We start from the raw sequence: 25,234 nt of genomic DNA on the forward strand, positions 1-25,234 counted from the left end.
GCACATTTTATTATCTCACCTCAGATTTTGGTGTTAATCTCTCTTACAGATTTCGTTTACATAAGTGGAGTCTTTTAGCTTCAGCGAGCTCTGTCGCTTTCTCTTCTCATTTTGCAGATATCAGTCAGCTAAAAAGAAAGGAGAGGAAGGAACAAGTGTCCTTAAATTTGTCATTCAGTCTTTCCTAGGCTTTAGATATTGTTTCCTCCTCCTCAGCTAAAAAGCTAGGAGGCAAAGTGAAATCAGCACAGCCAAAGTGGAAAAACAGCTCCCACAGGGATAAAGGGGACCTTCTTGTATGCGGCTTTTAAGCCTGGATCATGGAATCATAGAATCCTGGAATGGTTTGGGTTGGAAGGGACCTCAAAGCCCATCCAATCCCACCCCCTGCCATGGGCAGGGACACCTCCCACTGGATCAGGGGCTCCAAGCCCCATCCAACCTGGCCTTGAACCCCTCCAGGGATGGGGCAGCCACCACTGCTCTGGGCAACCTGTCCCTCACAGCAAAACATTTCATCCTAAGATCTCATCTCAATCTCCCCTCTTTCAGCTGAAAACCACCCCCCTCATCATGGATCGACACATCCATGTACTCCCTGTGCTGAGGGCTCCAGAACATCCATAGATAACACTAGCGAGACCCATTTCACCCTCCTCAAGTGTGCAGGCAGGAAGAGCTGCATCGCATCCTGCCCCTGGGTATTTCCTTGTGCAATTCCCATATGCTAAAAGCAAAACCCAGGGCTGGATTCGTTCAATTTGTTCACACTCAACACCTCGTATTGCAGCTATTTTTAGCTGTAATAGTTAGCGTTAAGCCCCTGGGCTGGGAGGAAAGTGTTCAGGCCTGGCTGCAGGTGCTGAGCTGCCTTCCAGGTGGAGCTTGCATTGCAAGCTGTGTTGGAAATTGCTCCCTGAAGGCTGAGGAGCTTTTGGGAAGAGGAGTAGGGAAGTGGAAAACCAAGGAGAGCTGCTGGAGTGTGTTGCAATGCTAATGGTATCGGCTCTAAGGCACAGGCAGCACCCTAAGAGAAGGAATAACCTTCCCAGAAGAACGTGTACATGTGGGCGGGTGGGGTATCTGAGGACTCTGTAAAGTGAGCAAACATGACACAAAAGCCCTTCTGAGGAATATAAATATCTCAGTGATGATGAGCTGGTGAGAGGAGGGAGAGGCAGAATTCCCAAGGCAGAAATCAACCTCCTGACAGTACCGGCTGGGGTGTCCTGTGACATCTCTGCTAGCAGTTTCTTCAGGACATCTTCATATTTTTCCAGTTGCTTTAGGGTGAGCCACATCCCAGGTCTGACAGGAACAGCTAGCTGGGAAGGAAGATGGAAAATCAGAAGGAAAGACGGACGGGAGCAGGGAGAGGCTGGTTGGGGTGCTTTAACCCCACTTTTTTTAACTCGGTAGAGGGGTTAGGACTGATTTGAAGGGAAGAGGGTGAACGCCCTATGGGGAAAAGCAACATTTTAAAGTCAAAGCAATCTTATGCTGTTCAGAATGCCTTGGATCATCTATAAGCTGACTCAGAAACACAGATAAAGGTACCTCCTGGCAACAGAGTCTGTAAAGAAGAAAATAATTTCTGAACCTTATAATCCTCCACTATCTCACACCTTGACCCTTCGAGCCATCAGCTTTACTGCTGCTGGTGAAGCACCCTGCGCCTTACTAAAGGCTGAGGATGAGACATCATCCTGCCTCCAGACTGACTGACTGAGCCAGCTGTGGCTCAGATGTACCTAAATTAAATCGAGTTTTTCCGGTCGTGGCTGGAGGCACAGGAGGGCTTGTGGTTGATGTGGGGCCGGGGGGGTTTGTTAGATATTGGGATGTGCCGGTTATTTAATGCTTTGAACTGTGAATCCTTGCTGCTTAAATCCTATTATTGATTGTTGGTGAACCGCATTTGTGACAGCGCACATTAACCTGTGTCTTGGCCAAATTCCAGTCTAGCTCATCCCGCTGCCTGTCCTGCTCAGTCTCTCCTGCAGTTTGAGGTGGACCCACGCACTCCTGCCGTGCTCACCGCAGGTGTGGCTGCGCAGACAGGTAAAGGGTTCCCTGTATTCAAGTGGAAAAGCACAATTTTCAGACTTGGCTCACCAGGTAAGCATGCCTTTGAGGGCTTACACTGGTACTTAAATCCCTAAAATTGGCAATTTTCTGCTTTATATACAGACTTCAGGGAGGTGGGGCTCTATGGGCCCAAGTTTATAAATAGGGTCTTGCCAGTGCAGAGGACCATGAGATCGGAGGTGACACGGGGCAGCTAATCTGGAACTGGCTAAAAAAGTGACAGATTTAAACCTAGAGCTGAAGCAGAGCTGTAAATTCCTGCCTTGCAGTTGGCTGGTGCTCGCTGCATGACATAGAAAGACCTCATGTTGTTTCCATCTTCCCCAGGAAGAACCGCCAGGTGGGTCTGAGGGACAACCAGGCTGCTGAATGTCCAAGATCATAGAATCAGAATAGTTTGGTTGGAAGGGACCTTAAAGATCATCCAGTTCCAACCCCCCTGCCATGGGCAGGGACACCTCCCACTGGATCAGGGGCTCCAAGCCCCATCCAACCTGGCCTGGAACACCTCCAGGGATGGGGCAGCCACAACTTCCCTGAGTAACCTGTGCCAGTGTCTCACCACTCTCAGAGTGAAGAAATTCTTCCTAACATCCAGTCTAAATCTGCCCCTCTCCAGTTTATACCCGTTTCCCCTCATCCTATCACCACAAGCCTTTATGAATAGCCCCTCTCCAGCTTATTATCTTAAAAGATAATTTATAGGGTGGATTTCAAACCTTTCTCTGATGCAACCTTGCTCAGCTGCCTGCTGGGCTGGCAAGAAATGAATGGTAATTCTTTATAGGGACTGTCAACTCCCTGATAACAGCCACTGTCTTCTCATGTGTCCAGGTGATGTGGGCTGATGCCTGGGCTACCTGTTTCCCACGTGTATCCTTGTGGGTTCCTTAGAGTCGTATGGTTCAACGTACCTGGCTGCTCTTGACCTTGTGGACATCTGCACCAGATCGCCGAGAGAAGCCTTCTTCTTCCAGCTGCTGCCGCGAGGTCAGGGATTTCTTCTGCCCTCCTCTGTTCCTCTCCTTTTCCTGTAACTCCACAGTAGAGCAAATAGGGCAGTGATGCTGGGATGCAGCATCATATGGGTACCAAGCTCACCGTGCACCATATAAAGTATGATGGCAGGAGCCTGCGGACCTGGGCGCAAAACCAGAGGGACTAGAGGTCTAACTGCTGCCTGGAGCCAGTGTGGCCATGTTCCCAGGCCTCCAGCTGCCTGAGGAAGGACCCACCAGCAGTGGTCAGCGTGGCTTGGGGACATGCAGCAGAGGAGGCAATATTGGGTGTAAGGTTGGGCTACAGAATTGTATGCAAAGATCTATAGCAAATATGACATTCTCAGACAACTCTTTCAATCTGTGCAAGGTAACCCTGTCAGTTGTGGCCAAGTCTACTGACCGTGTGGAGTTATTCCAGAGGCCCAGACCCGGTTCTGTTCTGGAGCAATGGCAATTAAATTTAATAAAAGCCTGCAGAGCCTCATTGCAGACAGAAAGCTCTCTGCCTTTATCGCAGGTCTGTAATGTCAGCCCTTTCCCATTTATGGGGCTAAACTTGGCTTCAGGACCCTCCCTTTCTTTCCAGCACAAAGAGAAAAGCCAAAATTGCTTTAGTACATGACGGGACATGTGAAACGTAGTAAAGGTTGTGCTCTGTACCAAACTTAAGTGCTTAGTTTGTGCTTCCTTTGGTTCAAATGTGTGCCCCGAGGAGGAGAGGCAGCCTTTGGAAGACTGATTTCACCCCCATTCTTCTACAAGACCCTCAATCTCTAGCAGACACATAGCTACAAGAGTTGTGATGTATGAACAATCGATCTGGGGGCTGTGCGTGGGTCTCGCTCATCTTCCTCAACAAGGCTGAACGATGATTGTACTCTCCACAAAACCAATTGCTATCCAGTGTCTGGAAAGGTGTTGGAAACAAGATTTCTTCCCGGTATCGATGGGTTGTATCATGCAGGGGAAGCTCACTTCGGCTGTGTTTAAGAAGATGCAGTCTCTGACACCTTTCAACAGTATTAGTTTCACATCAAAAGAAAAAAGCATTCTCTGCGCATCCCAGAGGTGACAGCCATCTGGAGGATGGTTAATTATTTGTTACAACAAAAAGACCCATCCGTATGGTGATGGGAGGCTGCAGCTTCTCTATACAAAAATTACAGCTACTATTGTGCAGGAAAGAAAACCGAGACCCACTAAGCTGCAACTGAGAACCCACAAAGGTCTTTTAGCTCTTTTGTAAAGGACTCCAGACTCTTTCTTTCTAGTCTCACATCTTAAAAGTTGTCTCTGCCCTCTCTCAAAGCCCTTAACTTCAGGACAAGCCAGGGACTGCCAGTATCATAGCACCTTTAAACAGAAGGGGCAGGTGATAGCAATGACGGTGGCACTGTGCACTGGCAGAGCTTGGGGATGAGGGAGGAAGAAACACCTTTCTTGGTTTATTCAGGGCTCCAGCCCCTGCAGTTTTTCTCAGGAGTTACCTGCATTTCCTGGAAGTCGCTTCGAGTGAAAAAGGGCACGAAGCCTTCATTCTGTTCAGCCAGCATGGACACCACGTACACCCAGAGCAAACCGGCCACCGCCTTCTTTGAAACCATCACGCAAGTCTGAATGACACAGGAAAGAAGATACCACGGTGACAACAGAGAGGACCATTTGACAAGAAATCCCTTTGGCTTTTGATCGGTTGCAATCTAATTTAGCCACCAGCTACCTAGATGTATATTTACTCTTCCAGTTGCCCCTGAGCTGAGAATAGAAGTGTCTTGACTGACAATTCTCCTCTCAAACCTTTTTCTGTAAACAGGTTTGTTCTTGAGCAACATCTCCAGAGACTTCAAGCCCAACCCTTCAGTATCGTTAAACACTCCCTCTGTTCTGCAAGCTTTACCCCTCCAGCTGTACTCGTTTAAGACCCACACACATCCAGAGCAAAATGGTCCCATCAATCCCACTGACAGCAAGGGAGAAAGAGGGATGCCATAAAAGAGAAAAGCCTTAAGACAGCTGTTTTGTGAAATTTTGTTTTCATATTCCTCACCCCTGAAAACCTCCCTTGATGAGCTGAATCTTTTAGTAAGCCTCATTGGGTCCAGGAGAGCTGGGAAGGGCATTTGCCAGCCTGGGTCCATAAAAGCTGAGTATAAAGAGCTTTAAAAACTACCTTCTGAAGTGATTTAACAGTGACTTCACATCAGAAGGGGACTTACGTAAACATTAAATGTTCTCTTTAAATATTAAAATATTCTCTCTGGATGAATTTAATGAAGTCTGGTCCCACAGCTCAACTACTCTACCTGATTGGACCCTGATCCTTAATTAGTTTCAGAAACCTCTTGGTTTGGACGTTATTGAAAAGACATTGTTAGGTCAAATTTGACCCCTAAATTAGATTTCCCATAAATATCAGCGAATATTGAACCGAAGGCCAGTGGCAGTTAATGAATATTCTCTTTTTGCAGTGCTTGCCAGTCGCATCTCTCCGCTGAGAGCCGGGCTGGGGTGGGCTGTAGCCCCTCTCCCCTCCCTTGGCCCCACTTAGAGCAGCACGAGTGGCACCTCTTGCCACCCATTCTGGGTCCTCAAAGCCATCAGCAGTGACGCAGTGCCAGGTAATGTTTGCTACAGTGATCCAAAGGGCATTTCTCAGGCTTGCCCCTTGTAATCCAGCGTGTTGATATGCATACGGGCTGATAACACTCTGCTATCTCAGTAGCATCAATCTTTTGTGCCTTTTCGGTTATTCTACCACAGCAATAAAACACTGCCACATACAAAGAAATAAACCCAGTCGCCTCTTCCATCTCTTATTGACTAACCCTTTGTGAATTGATTCGCTCCCTCTTCCCCCAGAGGAACAGCCCCCTTCCAGTTAAAAAAATGTCTTTTCTGAACGTCCCTTCCTTATTTTGTAAGCAGGACGTGTCTTCCAGACCTAAGATCTCTAGCTCAATGTCTCTCCAGGCAGATAGGCACTTTGTTGTTAGTGAATTTGCTTCCCAGCTACAAAGAGAAAGCACAAAGCAGGAGGATCCCAAGTTCAACGTCAGCACAACAAAGTACTGCGGTCGCACGGTGCAGCAGTGCCCTGTTTTGCTTATGCCCGTGTAAAATAGGGTGAAGGAGGGGTGAGCATCCACCTGGTAGTGGTGTGAGCACGGTGACAAGACAGTATGTTTATCTACCAAGCTGTCTTCCAGATAAAAAAATCAAATCCTTGCTGTCAACTGGAACTGTCGGTGACTCATATTCTGTCTGTTCAAAGCGGCTCCCCGAGCGCAGAGAGCACCCAGAGCTCCCTGAGCCTCTGCTGCATGCGTCGCTGTCTGCTGGGTGCTCCCAACAAGCAGGGAGGCAGGAGCTGGTGGAATCGATTCTCTACGATGGGGGATGAGCAGAAAGCACCTTTCCTCTTGTTTAAGCATTGATTTTGTTTCCTCTTTCTTGTCAGAGCTCGCTCTTCTGAAGTCAACACATGCTGGGAACATCACCGCCTATCCGAGCGCCTATGAAGTGCCCACCTCACCGAGCAGAGTCCAAGCACCTACCTGGCGAGTGCAGCCACGGGATGCTGCAGGTCAGTCCTCTTCTGGCTCCTGTTCTCACCTGGATGCTCCCCTTGGCTTTCCCACCCTTTATATACGTGTAGAAGCACCGGTGCGCAATCACTTACCTGCGCAGATACCCACACTTCCAGCAGAGCTGACAAACATCTACCTGGCGTGCATGGAAACGGGTTTGTTGGGTAGAGAATGCTGTTATCTCCATTGGATTTTTAAGAGTTTCTTGTTTCTAGGAAGACCCCCTTTCCTCCATCACCAGGCTGGCAACTGTTGTCGGGAGGTCGCACAGCTGGACAGGGATCTCAGCCTCAGTTTCCCCACCTATAAGATGGAATAATTCCTCTCTCCCAGCAGCTTGTCTATTTAAATCATGATCCCTCCAGGATAAAGCATTTCTAATGTGACTGCACCAGCAGTAAAATGATGCCTGCGTCTTAATTATATTCCTACTGTAACGTGGACAAATCACAATAATAACAATGATGCCACAAAACGAGAATAGCGCGGAATGGAGTTTGACCCACCAGCATTACTAAAGGATCGATTTATGGTAATACATTCCCTGGCAGGATCTAGAGCTAAATATTAAAATTATAAATAAGATTATACATGTTAAATCTATCTCCAAAGAGCTTGATAAACTGAGAAGGCAAGTGGGGAGATACTGCAGAAGCCCAAAGGGGATTTATCTGTCCATTCTGAGCTTCATGTGTGGCTCCTTTGACCATCCTGAGTATCTCTCGCAGTTCTGGACACATTGATCCCCCTCAGGGACACAAAACTGTGCACTGACACCTCTCTGCAGACAAATGAGGTGCAGAGGGAGCGAGTGGTTTGCCTAAGATGTCATCTGTGGTCTCCCAAGACCAGCAGAGAGGCGCTGATGCTGGAGAGTTTGGGCTCAGGCCAGAAACATCCTGGTGCTTCTCACAGACACGTTGGCTACGTGCAAGGAAACCCGAGAGCAATCAGGAGAGATGAAAGAGGAAAAAAAATGCATTGAGGAAGCAATGAAAACCTCCTGCATCAAATGGCTTTATAGGGTGGTAGAGCAGGGTGGAGAGGGGCATTCCTGCCTGGCTGGTTAAAAACTAAGCACTACACTTAATATTTATATTTAATATATATAATTATTAAATATTAAAAAATTAAATATATTTAATATAATATTTAATATTTAATATTTAATATTAACTACTAAAAACTAATATTTGCTGGAGACAAGGGGCAAAAAGCTATCGGCCAAGCCCATAAAATCACTTTTCTCACCTAACTCCATCACAGCCAGTCAATACGTGTACACACTGCACTGCACGCTCTTCCTCGGGAGGGACTTACACAGTCAATAACACTCAATTTGGGCCAAACCCCTCCTTAAAATACGTGCCTTAAGTCACTAAAATGCTTCCCAGATCCCCGTACATTTACCGCAGCTTATCAGCAGGCAACAAAGTGGTCCTCGCTATAAAAGTCCCGGAGAGGTACCTATAGTTTTTCTCCCCAGGACCATGTGTAGGGTTGTTGATGAAAAGGACTTTAGATGACAGGCTATTTTTTTCCCCCTGCCCCCTCCCCTTGCTAAAGAATTTGCACAAAGCCCTATTTGACACTGGTTCTCATTTTCATTGACTTTTCCAGTATCTTTCGCATGGTTATGATGGATGCAGCTGACGAGTCAGCAGACGGTGTTGGGAAGTGACAAATTAATTACCAAGAAAGGTCATTTTTTTTTTTCATAGCACTAAACTTTCCCATGTTTTGTCCCCTTTTACCTCAAAAATGTGGCTGCCTGGCAGGATTCCCATCCATCTGCGATGAAGCCTTCTGCATGGGAAAGGACAACCTCTAAAATAAAAAGGGAAGATGAAAATTAATCATATCTGTATTAGCTGGATGCTGTCTGCCAGGTTCACCTCTTAATTATGCAAGACGACTCAAAAAGGAAAGGAAAAGGAGGGCTGAAAATAAGGGACTCGACTCCGAGACTTCTTCTGTGGAAGCACCAGAGTGAGTGGGAGCAACAGACACCTTTTTGCTCAGCGTTTGCCTGGTCCATAACAGCAGCTTTTGGCACATCCCCATCGCCAATGCAAAATTAAGGTAAATGCAAATAAAAATCACAGCTGGAAAGCTCGCTCTTTAGCATTAGGATGCAAAAAATAATCTGTCCTGCTGCAATCCTCATAAGCATTTGCAACCTGCAGGCAACCCAAACCCTCTTTGTTTTATGAAGCCAAAATTGCAGCGGAGGTTAGAATCTTCACAAAAAGATGATGTACAAAACGGAGTTGCTTGCAGTTGCACTTGTAGCTAAAGTTAAACGTTTTGCCATAATTGGGAGTAATTTTAACAGGAAGCTGGCAGTCGGAGTAGAGCCCATTAAGCCACGCATCAATTGCGATGTCAAGGAATCAAGGGAAAATGAGCTCCCTGTGCCAGCGACACTGAACATTTGTCTCCATGTCCTGTACTTTTCCCTCCAAGTCGCTCTGTGCTCAGGGTATTTTGGCAACTGGGTTGCATAAAAACAGGCGATAGAAGCCAACGGGAGTCTGAAACTGAATTTCAGCCCGAGGCTAACGGAGCGGGTGGAGAGCACTCAGGGAGACTGTGAAGGACTGAAATCCTGCACTGACTCTGGGTCAGGCATTGGGCTGTCCCCCAACAAAGCTTCCAGTGTGGAGGCAAGCGGCAGAGCCGTGGCACTCGCCTTGACGACCACCATGGGCCAAAGCACCCTCGCTTCCCCCATATCCGACAACCTCCTTGGATGGCATTGGCACACGGAGGTTGAGCAACCTGATCCAGTGGGAGATATCGCTGCCCAAGAAGTGGTGGCTGCCCCACCCCTGGAGGTGTTCAAGGCCAGGTTGGATGACGCTTGGAGCACCCTGATCCAGTGGGAGGTGTCCCTGCCCATGGCACGGAGGTTGGAATTGGATGGGTTTAAGGTTCCTTCCCACCCAACCCATTCCATGACTCCATGATACAGCTTTATGCACATCCAGTTTACTCTCACGGCCCCACCAGACCCACAAGGCTTGGAGAAAATGCATCTCCCAACCTTCTTTCCCCTTCCTGATGCTCACAGAGATCTCTCTCACCCCTCTCGCATTTAATCCTTTTTGCTTGGAGCCAGATGGGTCCAAACTGTGGCTCAGGCTCTGCTGAACTGAACGTCTGCAGCCACACAGCTGAAGTTGACGTGGGTATGGAGCTCATTTTAGACTCCCTGCTTTGGAAGGAGAAGCAAGAAAACTCTTTTTCACAGCCCAGGCACCATCCTCCAGCTGCTGTCTCTGCATGGCCGCATTACAGATTTAGCAGGCGCTGCTGTCTGGGGCTAACGAACGCTCCTAATGAATAAAGCACCAGTGGCAAATTTTAATGCGGTTTTTCGAAATATTAACGCTAGATAAATATTTGAAGAATCACAGGCTTAAAACACATGTTAATTTGCAGCATAAATATTTTAAGGGCACCGACATCCCTCTCCCATCCCCACGCTTGCCTGGTGCCCACTTCTATTTTCCCCTGCTGCTCACGTTCTAATTCAGGGTAACTCACAGGCTGGGCGAGAAGCAACGGCAAGGATTTAATTCCTGCTGACTCCTCAAACCAGTTCACCCTCCTGCTTCTACAGCAAATAATAATCTCTTCGATTAATAGGGAATTTCTCTCGTGTTGTTTCTCTCTCCTCCCGCTCTAGTTCCAATCCAGAGAGCAGAGGCTTTCCTGCCCACGACAGCGAGCTGTGGAGAAGGTGCAGGTCAGACACGGGGGAGGAGATAGAGATTTGGATGTGCCGCAGAGGGCAGGGAGAATCCCACTGCTCACCTTTTGGAGGCAGCGATCCCAGTTTTAAATGCAATTGCAGTGCTCTATAGGTCATCACCAAGATACCTCAGATGGAGCAGAAGACCCATCTCCAGTGGGACCATAGAACGATTTGGAACCTCAAAGCCCATCCAGTTCCACCCCATCCATGGGCAGGGACACCTCCCACTGGCTCAGGGGTGATCAAAGGTCCATCCAACCTGGCCTTGAACCCCTCCAGGGATGGGGCAGCCACCACTGCTCTGGGCAACCTGGGCCAGGGCCTCCCCACCAAATTAACATTTCTCCTTAAAATCTCATCTCAATCTCCCCTCCTTCAGCTGAAAACCATTCCCCCTCATCCTATCCCTGCATGCTCTGATCCAAAACTCCCCCCAGCTTTCCTGGAGCCCTGTGGGGATTTGCATCCTTAGCAACTCAATGAGCTCCTCTGGGTCTGTAGAGCACCTGGAGGAGCTTCTTGCAGGCATTTGAAGCCTCACAACTGAATGTTGCATCCTGTAACACCACAGCCTCACTGGAAGCCAGGCCTGAGGTGACCTGGATAGCCCAAAACTGGGGACAACTGGAAATTCTACCTGCTGCCTCAGTTTCTCCAAGGAAAGACACCAAAAAAAAGGGGAAAGCACATATTTCTGGCCATAGCCTGGATGGATTTTAGCTTCTCTGTCAGTGGTGGAGTCAAGCACTGGCCAAAGTGTCCCACCCCAGAACAAATGTCTTCCATCAGAATCGAACTAAAACATACAACTATAAATCCCCATTTTCATATAAAACCGATTTCTGCGCTTATAAAAACTTCATAATCTCTCCAACAAGGAAAAAAAATACACAAGAGAAAACCAAGAGAAAAACATTTCTCCATTTTTGGTCCCTCCTTTGTCGTTCTCTCCCCAATCTGGAACGAGCGAAGAGAGAAAGGAGAGGAGGTGAGAAATCGAGATGGGATGCATCTCAGCTGTTTCCATTTTAGTTTTCAAATCCAAACCACTTTCAAGGCTCAGGAATATTTTTAGGAAGGGTAGCAAAAAGCAGTCTCATGTGCAGTGAGGGGCTGCGGTTGGCTCAGCCCTCGCCGATGTCTGCTCTCCCTTTCCATCCAGCTGCCTCTTGGGATGCTGCAGACCCAGGGCTTGGCTGGTGGTGACCCGGGAGCAAACAAGGTGCCAACGCAGGTGATGAGAGACCCTGCCGGCATCCGATAATCCTGGGCTGAGGCGCTGAGGCAGGGAAATCACTTAGAAAAGGAGCTCCCTACCCCATTCACAGGGAATATTTATTACATTTGATGAAAGAGCAATTTAGCCTTCACACACACCAGGCACCCACTGACCTTTTATTTTCTTATTACCTCCTTTTACCCCCGCCCGCTGTTCCCGTATCAAACAACAATATATCAGGTTAAGCCTAGCAAGACGAAACGTTAAAGCACCGAGAAGTGCATTAAATCGCTGCTTTGCGGGGCTGCTTGCAGTGTCAAATCAGCAGAGGAATGATGTATGGTGTTCTTGCTCACACCCGGGATGCAAAATTCAGGGCTGCGGTCACCGTTGGAGATGAAGCCCGCAGGTAAGTCCCGTCTCGCCGTAGAAGGCAGCCAGTGTTTTGCTGAGAAGGAAAAGGGAGGTAAGAACCAACAGGATCCAACCTCCAACGTTTGCAGTTGTTGTCCCTGGAGATTATCTGTTCATGGGAGAACTGCAGCATGAAAAAGCACTGCTCTGCTCAATGCTGCCAGCTCCCAAGAGATTGCCTGAGCCAGTGGATGGGATTCTGCTGGATGCCCAGAAGGCATCAGTGCTTTCAATGGAGAGTTGCCCTTCTCAGTCCAGAAACCCTCAGCAGTTAATAGCATCAGCAACAAGAGAGGAGAGTTCGCTGCTGCTTTGCCTCGTTTCAGGCTTTCGAGGCACCAATTTGTTCCTTGAGGCAACAAGGAAATAGGGTCAGGTGCCTTCAGGGTGAAAAAGAGCCGGTGAACATGGAGTCAATGTGCTCACCAGTGAGCGATTCTCATGGGAGAAACCTGGTGATCGGTGAAACAGCAACACATCCATCCCAGCTGGGACATAGAATGGTTTGGGTTGGAAGGGATCTCAAAGCCCATCCAGTTCCACCCCCTGCCATGGGCAGGGACACCTCCCACTGGATCAGGGGCTCCAAGCCCCATTCAACCTGGCCTGGAACCCCTCCAGGGATGGGGCAGCCACCACTGCTCTGGGCAACCTGGGCCAGGGCCTCCCCACCTGAACAGCAAAACATTTCTCCCTAAGATCTCATCTCCATTTCTCCTCTTTCAGCTGAAAACTGTCCCCCCTCATCCTGTCCCTGCACTCCAGAGCCCCTCCGCAGCTTTCCTGGAGCCCCTTTCAGCACTGGAAGCTGCTCTAAGGTTTCCCCGGAACCTCCTCTTCTCCAGGCTGAACCACCCCAACTCTCTCAGCCTGTCCAGGAGGTTCTCCAGCCCTTGGATCATCTCCATGGTCTCCTCTGGACTCGCTCCAAGAGCTCCATGTCCTCCCTATGCTGAGGACTCCAGAGCTGGATGCAGGGCTCCAGGTGAGGTCTCACAAGAGCAAAACAGAGAGGGAGAAGCACCTCTCCCGATGTAGGGCTGGGAAAATCAAATGGATGTTGCATTTATCCCTTCTCTTGTCCCGTAGGACTATGTGCTCTGGGGGTTTGCGCAGAAATGCAACAGCTGCACAAGCCATGAAGAGGCAGAGAGGAGCACTCGTTGCATGTGGAAAGGAAAAAGAGGGCAAACGGGAAGGGAGCAAAAGGAAAGGGTCATTGTACCAGTATGCGATTCCACGGGCAACAGGAATTGGTGCAAACCCCTCCACTGGTTTCAGCGGATGCCGGTCAAGCCGCAGGCACCAAGGCTTGGCAAAGCCTAGAGCATCGTTACATAAAGGGATGGGGAGAAGCCCGGGGTGGGCTGGATGGAAGAAATGAATCCAATTACAGGATGAAGGGCAAAGAGAGAGATAGGACACTTTTGGTCTGGAGCAAATCCCTAGGAGGCTTTAAAGCAGGGACACCAAGAAGAGGACAAAAATGAATTGCAGTGCAGGACACAGAAAGCTGGAAAGGGACTCTGTATTAGGGAGTGCAGGGATAGGATGAGGGGGAACAGTCTTCAGCTGAAAGAGGGGAGATTGAGATGAGATCTCAGGAAGAACTGTTTTCCTATGAGGATGAGGAGGCTCTGGCCCAGGTTGCCCAGAGCAGTGGTGGCTGCCCCATCCCTGGAGGGGTTCAAGGCCAGGTTGGATGGGGCTTGGAGCCCCTGATCCAGTGGGAGGTGTCCCTGCCCATGGCAGGGGTGAGACTGGATGGGCTTTAAGGTCCCTTCCAACCCAACCCATGATTCTATAACACCCAGCTGCCACCAAGAGGATTAGGGACCCCAAAATGGGGCAAAAGGCAGAGGATGGGGCTCTTCAGCTGGCTGAGTGCGTGGCCAGGGCAGTGGCACGAGCGATTCTCCCTGGGAGACCTATGTACCTCCAGGACGTGGCTTCTCTGGGAGCTGCCATACCAGGTTGGCTGTTTGTTGCCCTGTAGGAACAGTAGAGTGAGGAGCCGACCCAGCCAGGTACCAGGGAACAGCCCTGCTGGAAAGCAGAAAATAAGCAAGCAACCCCTAAATTTCCCCTGCACTGCTTCCCAAAAGATTATAACGTGGCAGGCCAGGTCACAGCAGTCTCCAGGCTTCCACAGAGAAAACCAAGGGCTGAACGCTAGAAATGGGAAAAAAAAATTGACCCAGTTATGACAAACCGAGACAGCTTGTATAAAGCATCGCTGCAGAGGGCTACGAACAGCCACAGTAAAGCCCTCGGGAACAAAAGGGTTCCAATTCAAATTATGTTTACAAATTAAAAAGAAACGAATTGGATTATTTCTGTTTGCCTAAATGGTCTTTTCTTGCTCAGCCGTTCTCAAGGCTGGGCCACGGCAGGCACTGCTGCAGGATGAAGGTGCTGGTGCTGCACTCTTGCTTCGCTCGGGAATGAAATAAAAGCCTTTCTTTTGCCTCTCTGAGTTTGCAGTTAAGCACTTGGGCAAAGAAGAGCTCGGAGAGAAGAGCTGGATCTCAATCCCTGCCTGCTCTCTCTGTTAACTCCTGCCTAACACTTACCTGGCTCGAACAGCCCGTAAACCAGAACAAAATCCAGCGAGGGATTGACTGCACTTTGAAGACGGGAAGATCTTACAGGAGCAATTAGCATCATCTCCCTGGCGTTGACCATCACCTTCATCAGAGGATGGCTTGCTCTTTGCAGAGCTGCTTATATACAGAGAATCGTGCTCGTGCTGCTTGGATTTGCCGGGCTGGCTGCTCGTCGCGCGGCCGGTGAGACTGTCTTGCACACCTGCCTACTTTGCTAGAGCCCTGGTTTATCACTTAGTTAGAAGTGTTGACAGCACCACACGGAGCGGTGCAGGTTCACAGCTGAGCTGAGATTGCTCAGCTCCTTGGCAAGAAAATGACAGGTCCCAAAAAGACTTTTTCTCCAAGGAAATCCTCCGGTGCTTGCAGGGGCGCTACCTGGATCAGCAGCAGGAGGAAAGCCTCGAGGCGACAGGGGCCTGCTTGCTGGAGAACACCGTGCACATGAGATGAGGTTGGCAGCGGTGAAGCTCTCTCCAGCTGCCTTCTGGCTCTGGTGGATCCACCTCCCGCAAGGCTGTGGTGGTGGGTACAGCCTGGAGAAGAAGGTGTGATGGGGAATCTGCCTAAACCCATGGGTGCAGCAAGCGAGGCAGGAGACAGCCCGCTGTGCACCCTTATTTTTTTGGATGAGAAGCAAGAGCATGGCACAAAACCCCTCCTTCTGCACCACCATCTCCTTATCGTGGATGGATGTGACCACGCAAGCCAGAGGAGCAGCTGCCGGCAGAGGGCACGGCTGCCTCCTTGGAGCCACCAGCCATGGCTGAGTTAATCCCTGCTGGAGGAGGAACAGCCCACCGAACAAAATTGTAAATACATCTGTGTCCTCCTTCTCCCTGCCACACATTTAAATCTATTTGATCCAGTCTAATGGATTGATCTACAAGTTTGTGCACACACATCCTGCTTTGGACGGGGCGGCTGGCAGCGCCTCACCCATCACGACCTGTCAGCTCCACTCAGCCTCACCTCTGCCGGGAACGAATCCAATTACAGGATAAAGGGTTTTCTTCCCCTCCATATGGTCTCTATAACGCTCCAGCTTTATCTTTCTTTAACCCCTTTCCTGGCAAGGGAGCTCACAAGTCAGGTGTAAGCAGCTCAGCGCAGTGGCCATGCGTGGCTGCTATCTGATATGGGGAAATGAGGTCTTTCCAGGCCATCTGGGGGTACTGGGAGGCACTGGAGTATATTTGCACCTTCCTCCCTCTTCTCCTGTCCACCAGGGAGGAATGAGCCCCTCCAGAAGGGAGATTTGGGGCAGCACATTATGAAACAAGGCAAAAGCACACGAGCGAGCACAGCACTGGTTTGCATTCAGCATTGGTGCTCATGGCCAAGGTTCAAGGTCCTGCGCATTGGTCCATCACCAGAATTTAGGCACAGATGTTCCCTTTCGGGACTGATTCCCATCGCTTTTGCATTTCTCTCTGTAAGTCATGCCCTGCGTGCCCTCGGGCAAGTGGCTCCCACGCCTTTGCCCAAGGAAAGCCTTACACAGGGATGGGGAGAAGAACCATAAAGCGCTCCCAGCTGCCACCGCTCCAGGAAACCCACACACCCGCACGGTTTGCTCTGCCTGTCACTCGAGCCCAGTGAACCAACCGTATCAGCTCAGTGCAAGTTAGTTATTTGATTATAATTATCGTTTCTTGCTTTACACACGACATGAAAGCCCAGAGCAGCTCAGGGCTCCGTCACGCAATGTGCTGACAAACAATGAACAAGAGACAATCTCATCTCAAAGAGCTTAGCAAAGCAGAAAAAAAACCTACAAGAAGGAAGAAAACCCTTCCTTTTTCTGAAGGAGAAACACAAAGAGAGCAAATCTCTCCTCTCACATTAAACAGGGCCTGAATTTTACTATTGCTTTCTTTGTCTGAGAGTCAGCATTGAGAGCTCTCGGAGGCAGCCCATAAAGTTTCCCTGCTAAGAGACACCAAATTAAAGCCATCACTTTCCATTTCTGTGACAGGGACACAGAGGGAACCGAGGTTGCATTCAGGACACGTCCTGGAGGAACCAGCTATCCTCTCTGGTGTCATTTTCTTCTGCTGAGTTTATTCGAGGCCTTCGACATCGCTCCGGCCGTCGCTGACCTGTCAAGAGCTCTAAATCCATCAGCCCCCTGTTAGCACGATAGAGGCCACGCAGGGTTACCTGCTCCGTATTCAGGGGAAGGTCCTGCTCCAGATCCAGTTGAAAGGCAGGTGAAAGCCTTTTTGGTCTAGTTGTTGGCAATCCTTTCTATGAGAGGTTTCTGGGTACCATGCATGAAGGCAAAGTTGCACCATAGCTCGGTTGAAAGAGGGAGCAGAAAGCGCTTGCACTGATCAAAGGAAAAAAAATCTCTGTGCAAAAAATACTGCTTCTCCTTTCCCCCAACTCATTTCACCTCTTCTCCCCATTTCACCTCTCCTCCCCATGCTTCATTTGCACAGCTCTTCACTCTTTAGGAGACGATGGGACACTGCAAAGCTACACCAGAAGGTCTCCTCACACAGATGCGAGGTGGAAATTACTTTCTGGGAGATGAAAATTAACTTTCCCATGAGATAAGTGTGTTTGTAAACCAAACCTCAGAGAAGCCCCAGAGCTTTCAGATGCCACAACAAGGTCTGAGTCTTTCGAAGGTGGAGCATCACAGTGAAATCTTTCAGCTGAATAGAGTTGCTTTCTACTGTGGACACAATGGAACTGAGATGTGCACCAGAAAGCCTTAGACTGGGAATATAAGGATGAAGGGTTTCACAGGATGTACAGTGAGATACTTCCAAGAGGCACAAACATCCCATGGGGATTCCTTGTCCCAGGGCACCTGAGGCTGATGTGACCCACTTACTCTTGCCATGTCCTAGTTCTGCTCCTCTTGGACCCATTCAGACGGATGAGCAGGTCAGCGATTAGAATATCATTCATCCCACCCACATCCCTTAGCCTTCCGCTCCTGCTCTCTAGTTCTGAGACGCTCCGGTCTTGCAGAAGACCTCATTCATCCAGCAAGACAGCATTGACTTTTTCCATCCTCCTTGTCTTGATGGAGGGCAGCGGTGGGAAAGAGGCTAACAGCTTACCGCATTAACAGATCAGGGCCATTAACGCCACCAGATGTCAGAGATTAATGGAAGAGCTTCATTAAGGCGCCTTAGGCAGGTCCCCTGGAGAAGGAACACCCATGACCCAGAAGGAAAATAATAAGGAAAGAGCTTGGGATGGAGCATTGGTGCTCCAAGCTGGCCCTGACCCTGCCGAGAAAGATTTCATAGTCTTCTGTGTGCTGGAGTGGAGATCCTACATCCAAACTGAGTGTTAAGAGACCAAGAGAAGCTTCTTTCCATCCTTCTTGGTCTCCTAGTATGGCTACCAGCTCACGCTGGTGTCTCCGTGCCATCTCTGGAGGGATTTCGGGACATCAGCATCACAGAGGCTTTCTCTCGTCTCTCCCAGGGCACTCAAGCACCGAATAGTGGCATTTTCTCAGGCTGATCTTAGAGCCATAGCTAAGGGCCATCCCTAAACCCCTCCAATCCTTGCAAAGCTGCAACTTGGATTGGCATCCCGCTTGCTGGAATGTGGAGGAGACGCGAGTGGGAAACATTAACCAGCATCACCCGGAGAGACAAGGAACCCTGGATGATTTTGTCACATCCATTCCTGCTGGGTGTTCTCCTGTCCTGCCCGAGAACCTTGAAGGATGCACTGAATAACGTGTATCCTTCAGCCCAGAGAGGAGGCAACGTGGAGGATGAAGGTCACAGCCCTTTGCTCTCTAGCGCAACCAGGCTGCGCGATTCAGGGTGTAAACCAGCTAATGCACCTGCCCCAAAACGCTGTCTTTACCAAGAGGACAGCCTTGGGGATGGGAGCGGCTTCCCCTCCTGCCTTTGCAGAGCTCCACGCGCACAGGCGGCCCTTGGCCGTGTCAGCAGAACCTGGTTTTGCTCTGTGAAGGAGATGCGCATCCATACCAGGCAGCATCTACATCGAACCAAGCACCCAAAGCACAGCGCGGCCGAGCAGCCAGAGCCAAACCCATGGCCCAGACCCGCAGAGCTGGGCACTCCCCAGCTCCCAAACACTTTCATGGAGCCCTTCGGCTTCCCAAAGCCACCCCGAAGGCGGTGACCCACCACGCTGCTAAGCATGGACCTATTTCCCCACCAACCACCCAAAGCAGCCGCTCCCCACCACTCTCTTCCAAAGGGCTCCCCACCTCTTCCCTTCCTCCCCCCAACTCCTTAAACAATATTAAACACTTAATGGCAATTAATACGCTTTAATGCAGGTTTTGGGGCCAACTGGCTGCTTAGAGGGTGCTTAAACCATCAACCCCTCTCAATCCCGTTGCCCTTGTCATACAAAGTTAGCCAAGCCCCTAATCCGGACTCCCCCCGCGCTCCCTTGGGGAGGCCAAAGGGTATAAAACCTCCCCTGGCACGCGGGCACCGCCAGCCCTCGACGCGAGGCAGGGGCAGCGCACCACCTCCCGTCCCCTTGGGATTTACCGTTGTTCTTATTCATTCATTCATTTTTTTTTCGAAGGTAGGGTGGGGCTTCCTTTTTTTTTTTCCTTTTTTTTTTTCCCTTTTTTTTTTATTGGGGTTGAAGCAAAATTAACTAAAAAAAAAACCCCAAATATTTGATTTTAAAAGAACGCCCTTTAGAAGCAAAGCAGCTGCCATAACGTTGGCAGGATGAACGGGACGGAAGGTATCAATTTTTACGTGCCTATGTCCAACAAGACCGGGGTGGTGCGAAGCCCCTTCGAGTACCCCCAGTACTACTTAGCCGAGCCCTGGAAATACCGTGTTGTGTGTTGTTACATCTTCTTCCTCATCTCCACCGGTTTGCCCATCAACCTCCTCACCCTCTTGGTCACCTTCAAACACAAGAAGCTCCGGCAGCCGCTCAATTACATCTTGGTCAACTTGGCGGTGGCTGACCTCTTCATGGCCTGTTTTGGCTTCACAGTCACCTTCTACACCGCCTGGAACGGCTACTTCGTCTTCGGACCTGTTGGCTGTGCCATAGAGGGTTTCTTCGCCACGCTGGGAGGTAAGTACCGTGGGGTGGGAGGTTGAGTTTAAGGGTCAGTGGGTGATCTTTCTTCTTCGGGGCTTTAGGAGCCCAATTCCAGCTTTTCATCGTGTTATTATGATGCACGCGGCTGCGGTGTCACAGCTCGCTGCGTGGGGCAGAGCTCACCACGCACGGCACAGCTTCCTCGAGGCTTAAAAACAGGAATAAAGAGAAGGATTTATGCAAGTTTGGTCTTGACACCAACAAGCACCCATCCTGCAAACAGCAGGGCAGCCCCAAGGGAATGAACACCAAGAAGGGATCTAAGATCAAGCCTGGGGTCATTTGGTCCCGCTGCCCAGCCTGTGTTCAGGGGATCTCACACCAAAGTTGTACGGCAAGCCGAGACCTGATGGGGATCACACGTTCGTGAATCAACGCCAACATCTTTGCCAAAAGCCTTTTCTTGGGAAAATCTGAAGCGTTTGGAAGGGGAGATGTTCTTTGAGAGAGGGACAACTCAGGAGAGTGATGTTGCAGAAGGGGTAAAGGCACGGAGAGGAGGGGTTCAAGACAATGAGAGGGGTCACAGCTCATCCAGGGACAGCTCTTAACCAGAACGGTGGGAAATGAGGATTCAGGGTCGCACAGAGCTAGGGAAACCAGGCTCAGGCTTTGCAGCAATTGCTCTTGTCCCATTTGCACCCAGTTCGGGAGCCCTTGAGAGCTTATTGCATTTCTCAGGGACGTGAGAGCCGCTAACGCTTCGCCCTGCAGAAAACCCCGTGAAAACCAGGGAAAATTCATTTTGCACCTCATGCCCACGCAGGCAGCCAGGCCCACACAACACCTCGTGATGGATCTGACAGCCACTAATCCTCGCCGCAGAGATCCACAACCACCGCAAGGACTTCACTGGGTCGTTTTTTTCCCCCTAAATGGGGTCATTTCCCACAACGATGCCAAAAAAAAGAAAAAGATAGATATAGTGCCAGGCAGAAGCAAAGCTAAACATCCTGATCCAAGCCAAGAACTGAGGAAGGGCTTGGTCTCACGGTCAAAATCATAGAACCACAGAATCATAGAATGGTTTGAGTTGGAAAGAAGCTTAAAGATCATCCAATTCCAACCTCCTTGCTATGGGCAGGGACACCTCCCACTGGACCAGGCTGCCCAACGCTCATCCAACCTGGCCTTGAACACCAAAGATAAGGCTCTGTACCATTTCTGATCACCAAGCGAGCTCTAGGCTTTCGGGCAGCATCATTTGCCCCTCTATTTTTTGCATCTCATAAGGGACAAGGAGAGTCCTGTTCACAGGAAGGAAGTTTGATGGGAAGCAGTCAGTGTGAGAGCAGCAGGTCTCCAGCGAATCCTAGCGCAGGGTGTAGTTATCAGCAGATTATCACAGCTGGGGGCATTAGCAGGCTTACAGCACCAACTAAACGCTCCCAATCCCCTGAAGTTTAATTATCCCTTATAAATACATGTGCGCTCATGTATTTATGCCTCTCCCGCACACCTCTTCCTGATGAAGCACTGGCGGAAGACTCATGAACCACTCATTTAAAGGCATCAACAGGTTTGGAGGCATCAGGCATCTTTGCTGGAAATTGTGGTTCCTCGCGCCCAGGAGGAATTCACCCTCTTGGTTTATAAATAATTAAAGAAAGTGATGATCCCTTCCTCCATCACCAACATCCTGCTGCGGCACGGATGTTCTCTTCGGCTTCCAAACCTTTTGTGTGTTACAGGCGGGAGATTCCCAGTTATTCAATAAGATGCTGGTTGTCCCTTATTGATCCCCAATCCCTCCATCCCTTGTGCTCCTTGCTGCGACCACAAGACCATGAAGGGAAGATCAAGCCCAGAGGAACCCACCACTGCGCACTCTCTTTTTCTCTCCCTCCCACAGGCCAAGTCGCCCTGTGGTCCCTCGTTGTCTTGGCCATCGAGCGCTACATCGTTGTCTGCAAACCCATGGGAAATTTCCGCTTCTCCGCCACCCATGCCATGATGGGCATCGCTTTTACCTGGATAATGGCTTTTTCCTGCGCCGCTCCACCCCTCTTCGGCTGGTCCAGGTGAGTCAAAGGATGTGCAAACGCCCCAGTGGGACAGGAGATGCGTTCGTGGCTCAGATGTGAAAATCCCTGGTGAGAGAAGCATTGGGGCAAGTCAGAACAGAAATGGGACCTCAGCTGGCTTGGTATCTCCTAACCAAAGGCAGCCACAGGCTCTGCACCTCCCGCTACAACAGCCTTTCACGCTCTCTTTACGTCCTGCAGAGAAAGAGGGCATTCGATAAACACGGCTCATCTCACCCAGGCTGTGAAGAGCCCATTTCTCTCTGCAGACCATGAAGAGCGTTTAGATAACCAGACCAGCAGGCAAGGCTGCCCTGGGGACACAAACCTGCCCTTGCTCATGTGCTGCCACCCCAGCGTTCCTCCTGGAAGCTCTGTAGCACCTTGCCCAGCACCCCCGTCCCATCCCCTGCCCATCTGTCCTGCTCCCAGCACCGCAGCACATTTCAGCCACCCCCAAACCAACGTCCCCCACCAAGACAGAGGCAGCACTGGCTGCTCACGCCACAGGCTGCTCACTAGGCTGCATTGAGTGTGCCTGCCGGGCAGCTGAAGGCCACGTCCAGCTCTTGCACGCACCCACACCCCTGGCCGGGACCTGCTACAGCAGCCAAAAGCCACCTGGAGCGTAAGGGAGGAGCTGAGGAGATGGAGACAATTTCTCCAAAGCTGCAGCTCCAGCCCCTCCCGGCACCTCCCTGCAGAGCTGCGCTGTGGAGCCACAACCACCCCTCGCAGCCCTTTGGGCACATGCAAGAGGTGGCTTTGGGGCAGCAAAGTGCCTTTACCATTCACCTTCGACATGGCACAGGCAGATGGTCCTTCTCCAACCGTGAATCGGGATGCCTGACCCTGTAGCCGGTCTTTGGCTCCCGAGCAGACCCGAGCTGCACTCTTTTGAGCCAGGACCCCTCCAGACAGGCTGTCCCCCCCACCACCCCGTGTAGCAGTGGAGATGAAGCCCTTAAGAGCTTGGATCCACCAAGCTGGAAGCTCTCATCCCTGCTCAGCGTTCCTCTATCCACAAAGAGAGAGGAGGTGGCTCCCAACAGGGAAGCGCTCAGCTTCGGAGGAAGGAAATAAATAGTCTGTTCTTCATGGGAGGGAGCGAGGGTCACAACAAACCAGTTCTGTGCGCCCAAGCGCAAGGCGTCAGCATGGCTCACTGCCGGCCCCGAAGGAGCCACGCGCTGCTGAGCTAGTGAGGCCAGGAGCATGGGACACAGAGGAGAAGCTAAGGAAGAGGTCACCCCAAACACACCTCACAGAGCATCCTCCATCCTTGGGGAAGTTGGTCCCTAGGTTGAGCCCATCCCATTGTCCCCATGGAGGGTCCTGATGAAGCTCCCAACCTTTCTCACTGGCAGATACATGCCGGAGGGGATGCAGTGTTCCTGCGGCCCTGACTACTACACACACAATCCAGACTACCACAACGAGTCCTACGTCCTCTACATGTTCATCATCCACTTCATCATCCCAGTCGTGGTTATTTTCTTCTCCTACGGGCGCCTCATTTGCAAAGTCCGAGAGGTAATGTTGGGATGAGGCGTGGGAGCCTAATGGGGACAGGGTGGGCAGCTCGGGCAGGAGAAGGGAGGTGGAGAAAGCTTGGGGTGCCTCTCACCACCCTCCCTGCCCGCAGGCAGCTGCCCAGCAGCAGGAGTCTGCCACGACCCAGAAGGCTGAGAAGGAGGTGACGCGGATGGTGATCCTCATGGTGCTGGGTTTTATGCTGGCCTGGACACCCTACGCTGTGGTGGCATTCTGGATCTTCACCAACAAGGGAGCGGACTTCACTGCCACGCTCATGTCAGTGCCTGCCTTCTTCTCCAAAAGCTCCTCCCTTTATAACCCCATCATCTACGTCCTCATGAACAAACAGGTGAGGTGTTCCGTGTCCCGCAGGCTGAGCCCCTGCCCTTGGCTTACCAGCGTGCCTGGCGCCACCGCAGGCACCTTGCTCCTCCCCATAGGTGACTGCACCTCAGCCTGGGAGGAGCAGCAAGCTGGGGGCATCTCAGTAGGACAGCACATCCCTGCTGGTCCCCAGTGCCATTGTTCTGTTTTTCTCCCTCCTTCAGTTCCGTAACTGCATGATCACCACCATCTGCTGCGGCAAGAACCCATTTGGGGATGAAGAAGTCTCCTCTGCCGTATCCCAGAGCAAGACCGAGGTCTCCTCCGTCTCCTCCAGCCAAGTATCACCTGCATAAGAGCACGGACAGTTTGAACTGGGGCGACCTGCCGAGCTTGGGGAACGGAGACAGACACCCAGGCACCCACGGTCTCATTCCACGCAGTCACTCCCCTGCGCACCAGCACCCTCCCCTGCTCCAGCGGTTCACTGTGCACCTTCTGCCGTAGCTGCCCCACCACGTGCAGCCCCCCAAGCCCCACGCACGCTTGTTGGGGCTCCCCCCTACACCCATGAGTGCAAACGCAGCACGCTGAGCTCATCAACACCCCATCCCTGGAGGTGTTCAAGGCCAGGTTGGATGGACCTTGGGCAGCCTGAGCCAGTGGGATGTGTCCCTGCCCATGGGAGCAGGGTTGGAACTGGATGATCTTTAAGGTCCCTTCCAACCCAAACTATTCTATGATTCTATGACACAGCCCAGGTTCCCTCCCCAGTTTTTGGGGATCATTCCTACATCAGCAACCCCCCTGCTTTGTTCACATCGTGTTAAATCACCAGCAGGAAACCCCAAAGGGCAGCGTTTTCCTCCCCGCTAGCATCTCCTTTCCCTGATGCTCAAGGGAATGACGTGGAAGGATTCGGCCCTCATTTGCAAAAACTAAGCAAACTGACAAAGCACCAAAAAAACCCCAGAAGCAGGAACCCAGGGCTGGAGCGGTGCCGGCTGCTCCTTGCCAGCACCCGAGCCTGGGGCGCGCCAGAGCTGCGCACCCCGCTGCCGGCACAGCTGATGGAAATCAATACCTGTAGTCTTTATAAATCAATATAACAAATGGAGCCGTGAGCCGGCTTCGCTTCAATCCCAGCTCTGTGTATCCCCAAGACATATATATATATATATTATTTTTTTCTTTTTGTCTTGGAACCTGTAAATATTTGCTCACATACTTTGAGGTCTCTATCTTTCTCAGCCCTTTCCTTCCTCCTCCTTCTCCCAGCTCCAAGGCAAGAGAAACTGTCTTTCAACTCCACTCCCAACACCCAGACATGCACGGCCAACACTGGAGGGTGGGAATCGGTACCCGAGTGCTTTCCTGTATATATTTTATACATAAATCACCTCGTGGCAGCACAAGGATTTCTACAATCAGGAAGTAGGGATTAAAAAATATGAAATAAAGAGAAGCAGCACAGAGAAAAACACAGATGCTCAGTCCTTGTCCTTTCTCTCGGGCTCTCAAAAGCCATAGGAAATTGGATCTGTGGGTTCGACCACCCTAGAGCACTGAGAAGAGAGCAGTGACTGTCCC

General features: G+C 50.6%; 2 protein-coding genes across 4 annotated transcripts; one reads left to right on the top strand and one right to left on the bottom strand.

Moving 5' to 3' along the window:
* MLN (motilin) lies at nt 1-23,135 on the bottom strand. Of its 3 annotated transcripts, XM_009569825.2 has the most exons (8): nt 22,580-23,135; nt 21,731-21,850; nt 8,431-8,503; nt 6,769-6,979; nt 4,577-4,702; nt 3,003-3,119; nt 1,217-1,325; nt 1-128 (listed from the first exon to the last, which is right to left on the bottom strand). In XM_009569825.2, exons 5-8 carry the CDS (start codon nt 4,691-4,693, stop codon nt 121-123), a joined length of 351 nt encoding a protein of 116 aa, XP_009568120.2. In that variant the 5' UTR covers nt 4,694-4,702; nt 6,769-6,979; nt 8,431-8,503; nt 21,731-21,850; nt 22,580-23,135; the 3' UTR covers nt 1-120. The 3 variants fall into 3 exon arrangements, 1 of the variants encoding a protein (XP_009568120.2); XR_008453516.1 differs by lacking the exon at nt 1-128 and adding an exon at nt 1,939-2,073 and having other exon boundaries at nt 1,231-1,325; nt 3,003-6,979; XR_008453515.1 differs by lacking the exon at nt 1-128 and having other exon boundaries at nt 1,228-2,073; nt 3,003-6,979.
* On the top strand, nt 19,129-25,019 carry LOC104067090 (green-sensitive opsin). Its single transcript, XM_009569795.2, has 5 exons — nt 19,129-19,733; nt 21,613-21,781; nt 23,152-23,317; nt 23,430-23,669; nt 23,869-25,019. The coding sequence occupies exons 1-5, from the start codon at nt 19,373-19,375 to the stop codon at nt 23,998-24,000; spliced, it is 1,068 nt and encodes a 355-aa protein (XP_009568090.1). The 5' UTR covers nt 19,129-19,372; the 3' UTR covers nt 24,001-25,019.
* Nucleotides 25,020-25,234: the final 215 nt, after the last annotated feature.

The sequence above is a fragment of the Cuculus canorus genome, chromosome 24, assembly GCF_017976375.1.
Source record: "Cuculus canorus isolate bCucCan1 chromosome 24, bCucCan1.pri, whole genome shotgun sequence".
Lineage (NCBI taxonomy): Eukaryota > Metazoa > Chordata > Aves > Cuculiformes > Cuculidae > Cuculus > Cuculus canorus.

What these genes read in the sequence shown, in the direction of transcription:
- MLN (XM_009569825.2), bottom strand. Translation starts at nt 4,693, where the DNA reads ATGGTTTCAAAGAAGGCGGTGGCCGGTTTGCTCTGGGTGTACGTGGTG. An exon ending in GCGACTTCCAGGAAATGCAG is followed by an intron (nt 3,120 to 4,576) that starts GTAACTCCTGAG and finishes GTGGAGTTACAG; the next exon opens with GAAAAGGAGAGGAACAGAGG. An exon ending in ACAAGGTCAAGAGCAGCCAG is followed by an intron (nt 1,326 to 3,002) that starts GTACGTTGAACC and finishes CTTCCTTCCCAG; the next exon opens with CTAGCTGTTCCTGTCAGACC.
- LOC104067090 (XM_009569795.2), top strand. Translation starts at nt 19,373, where the DNA reads ATGAACGGGACGGAAGGTATCAATTTTTACGTGCCTATGTCCAACAAG. An exon ending in CCCCTCTTCGGCTGGTCCAG is followed by an intron (nt 21,782 to 23,151) that starts GTGAGTCAAAGG and finishes TCTCACTGGCAG; the next exon opens with ATACATGCCGGAGGGGATGC. An exon ending in TCATTTGCAAAGTCCGAGAG is followed by an intron (nt 23,318 to 23,429) that starts GTAATGTTGGGA and finishes CCCTGCCCGCAG; the next exon opens with GCAGCTGCCCAGCAGCAGGA.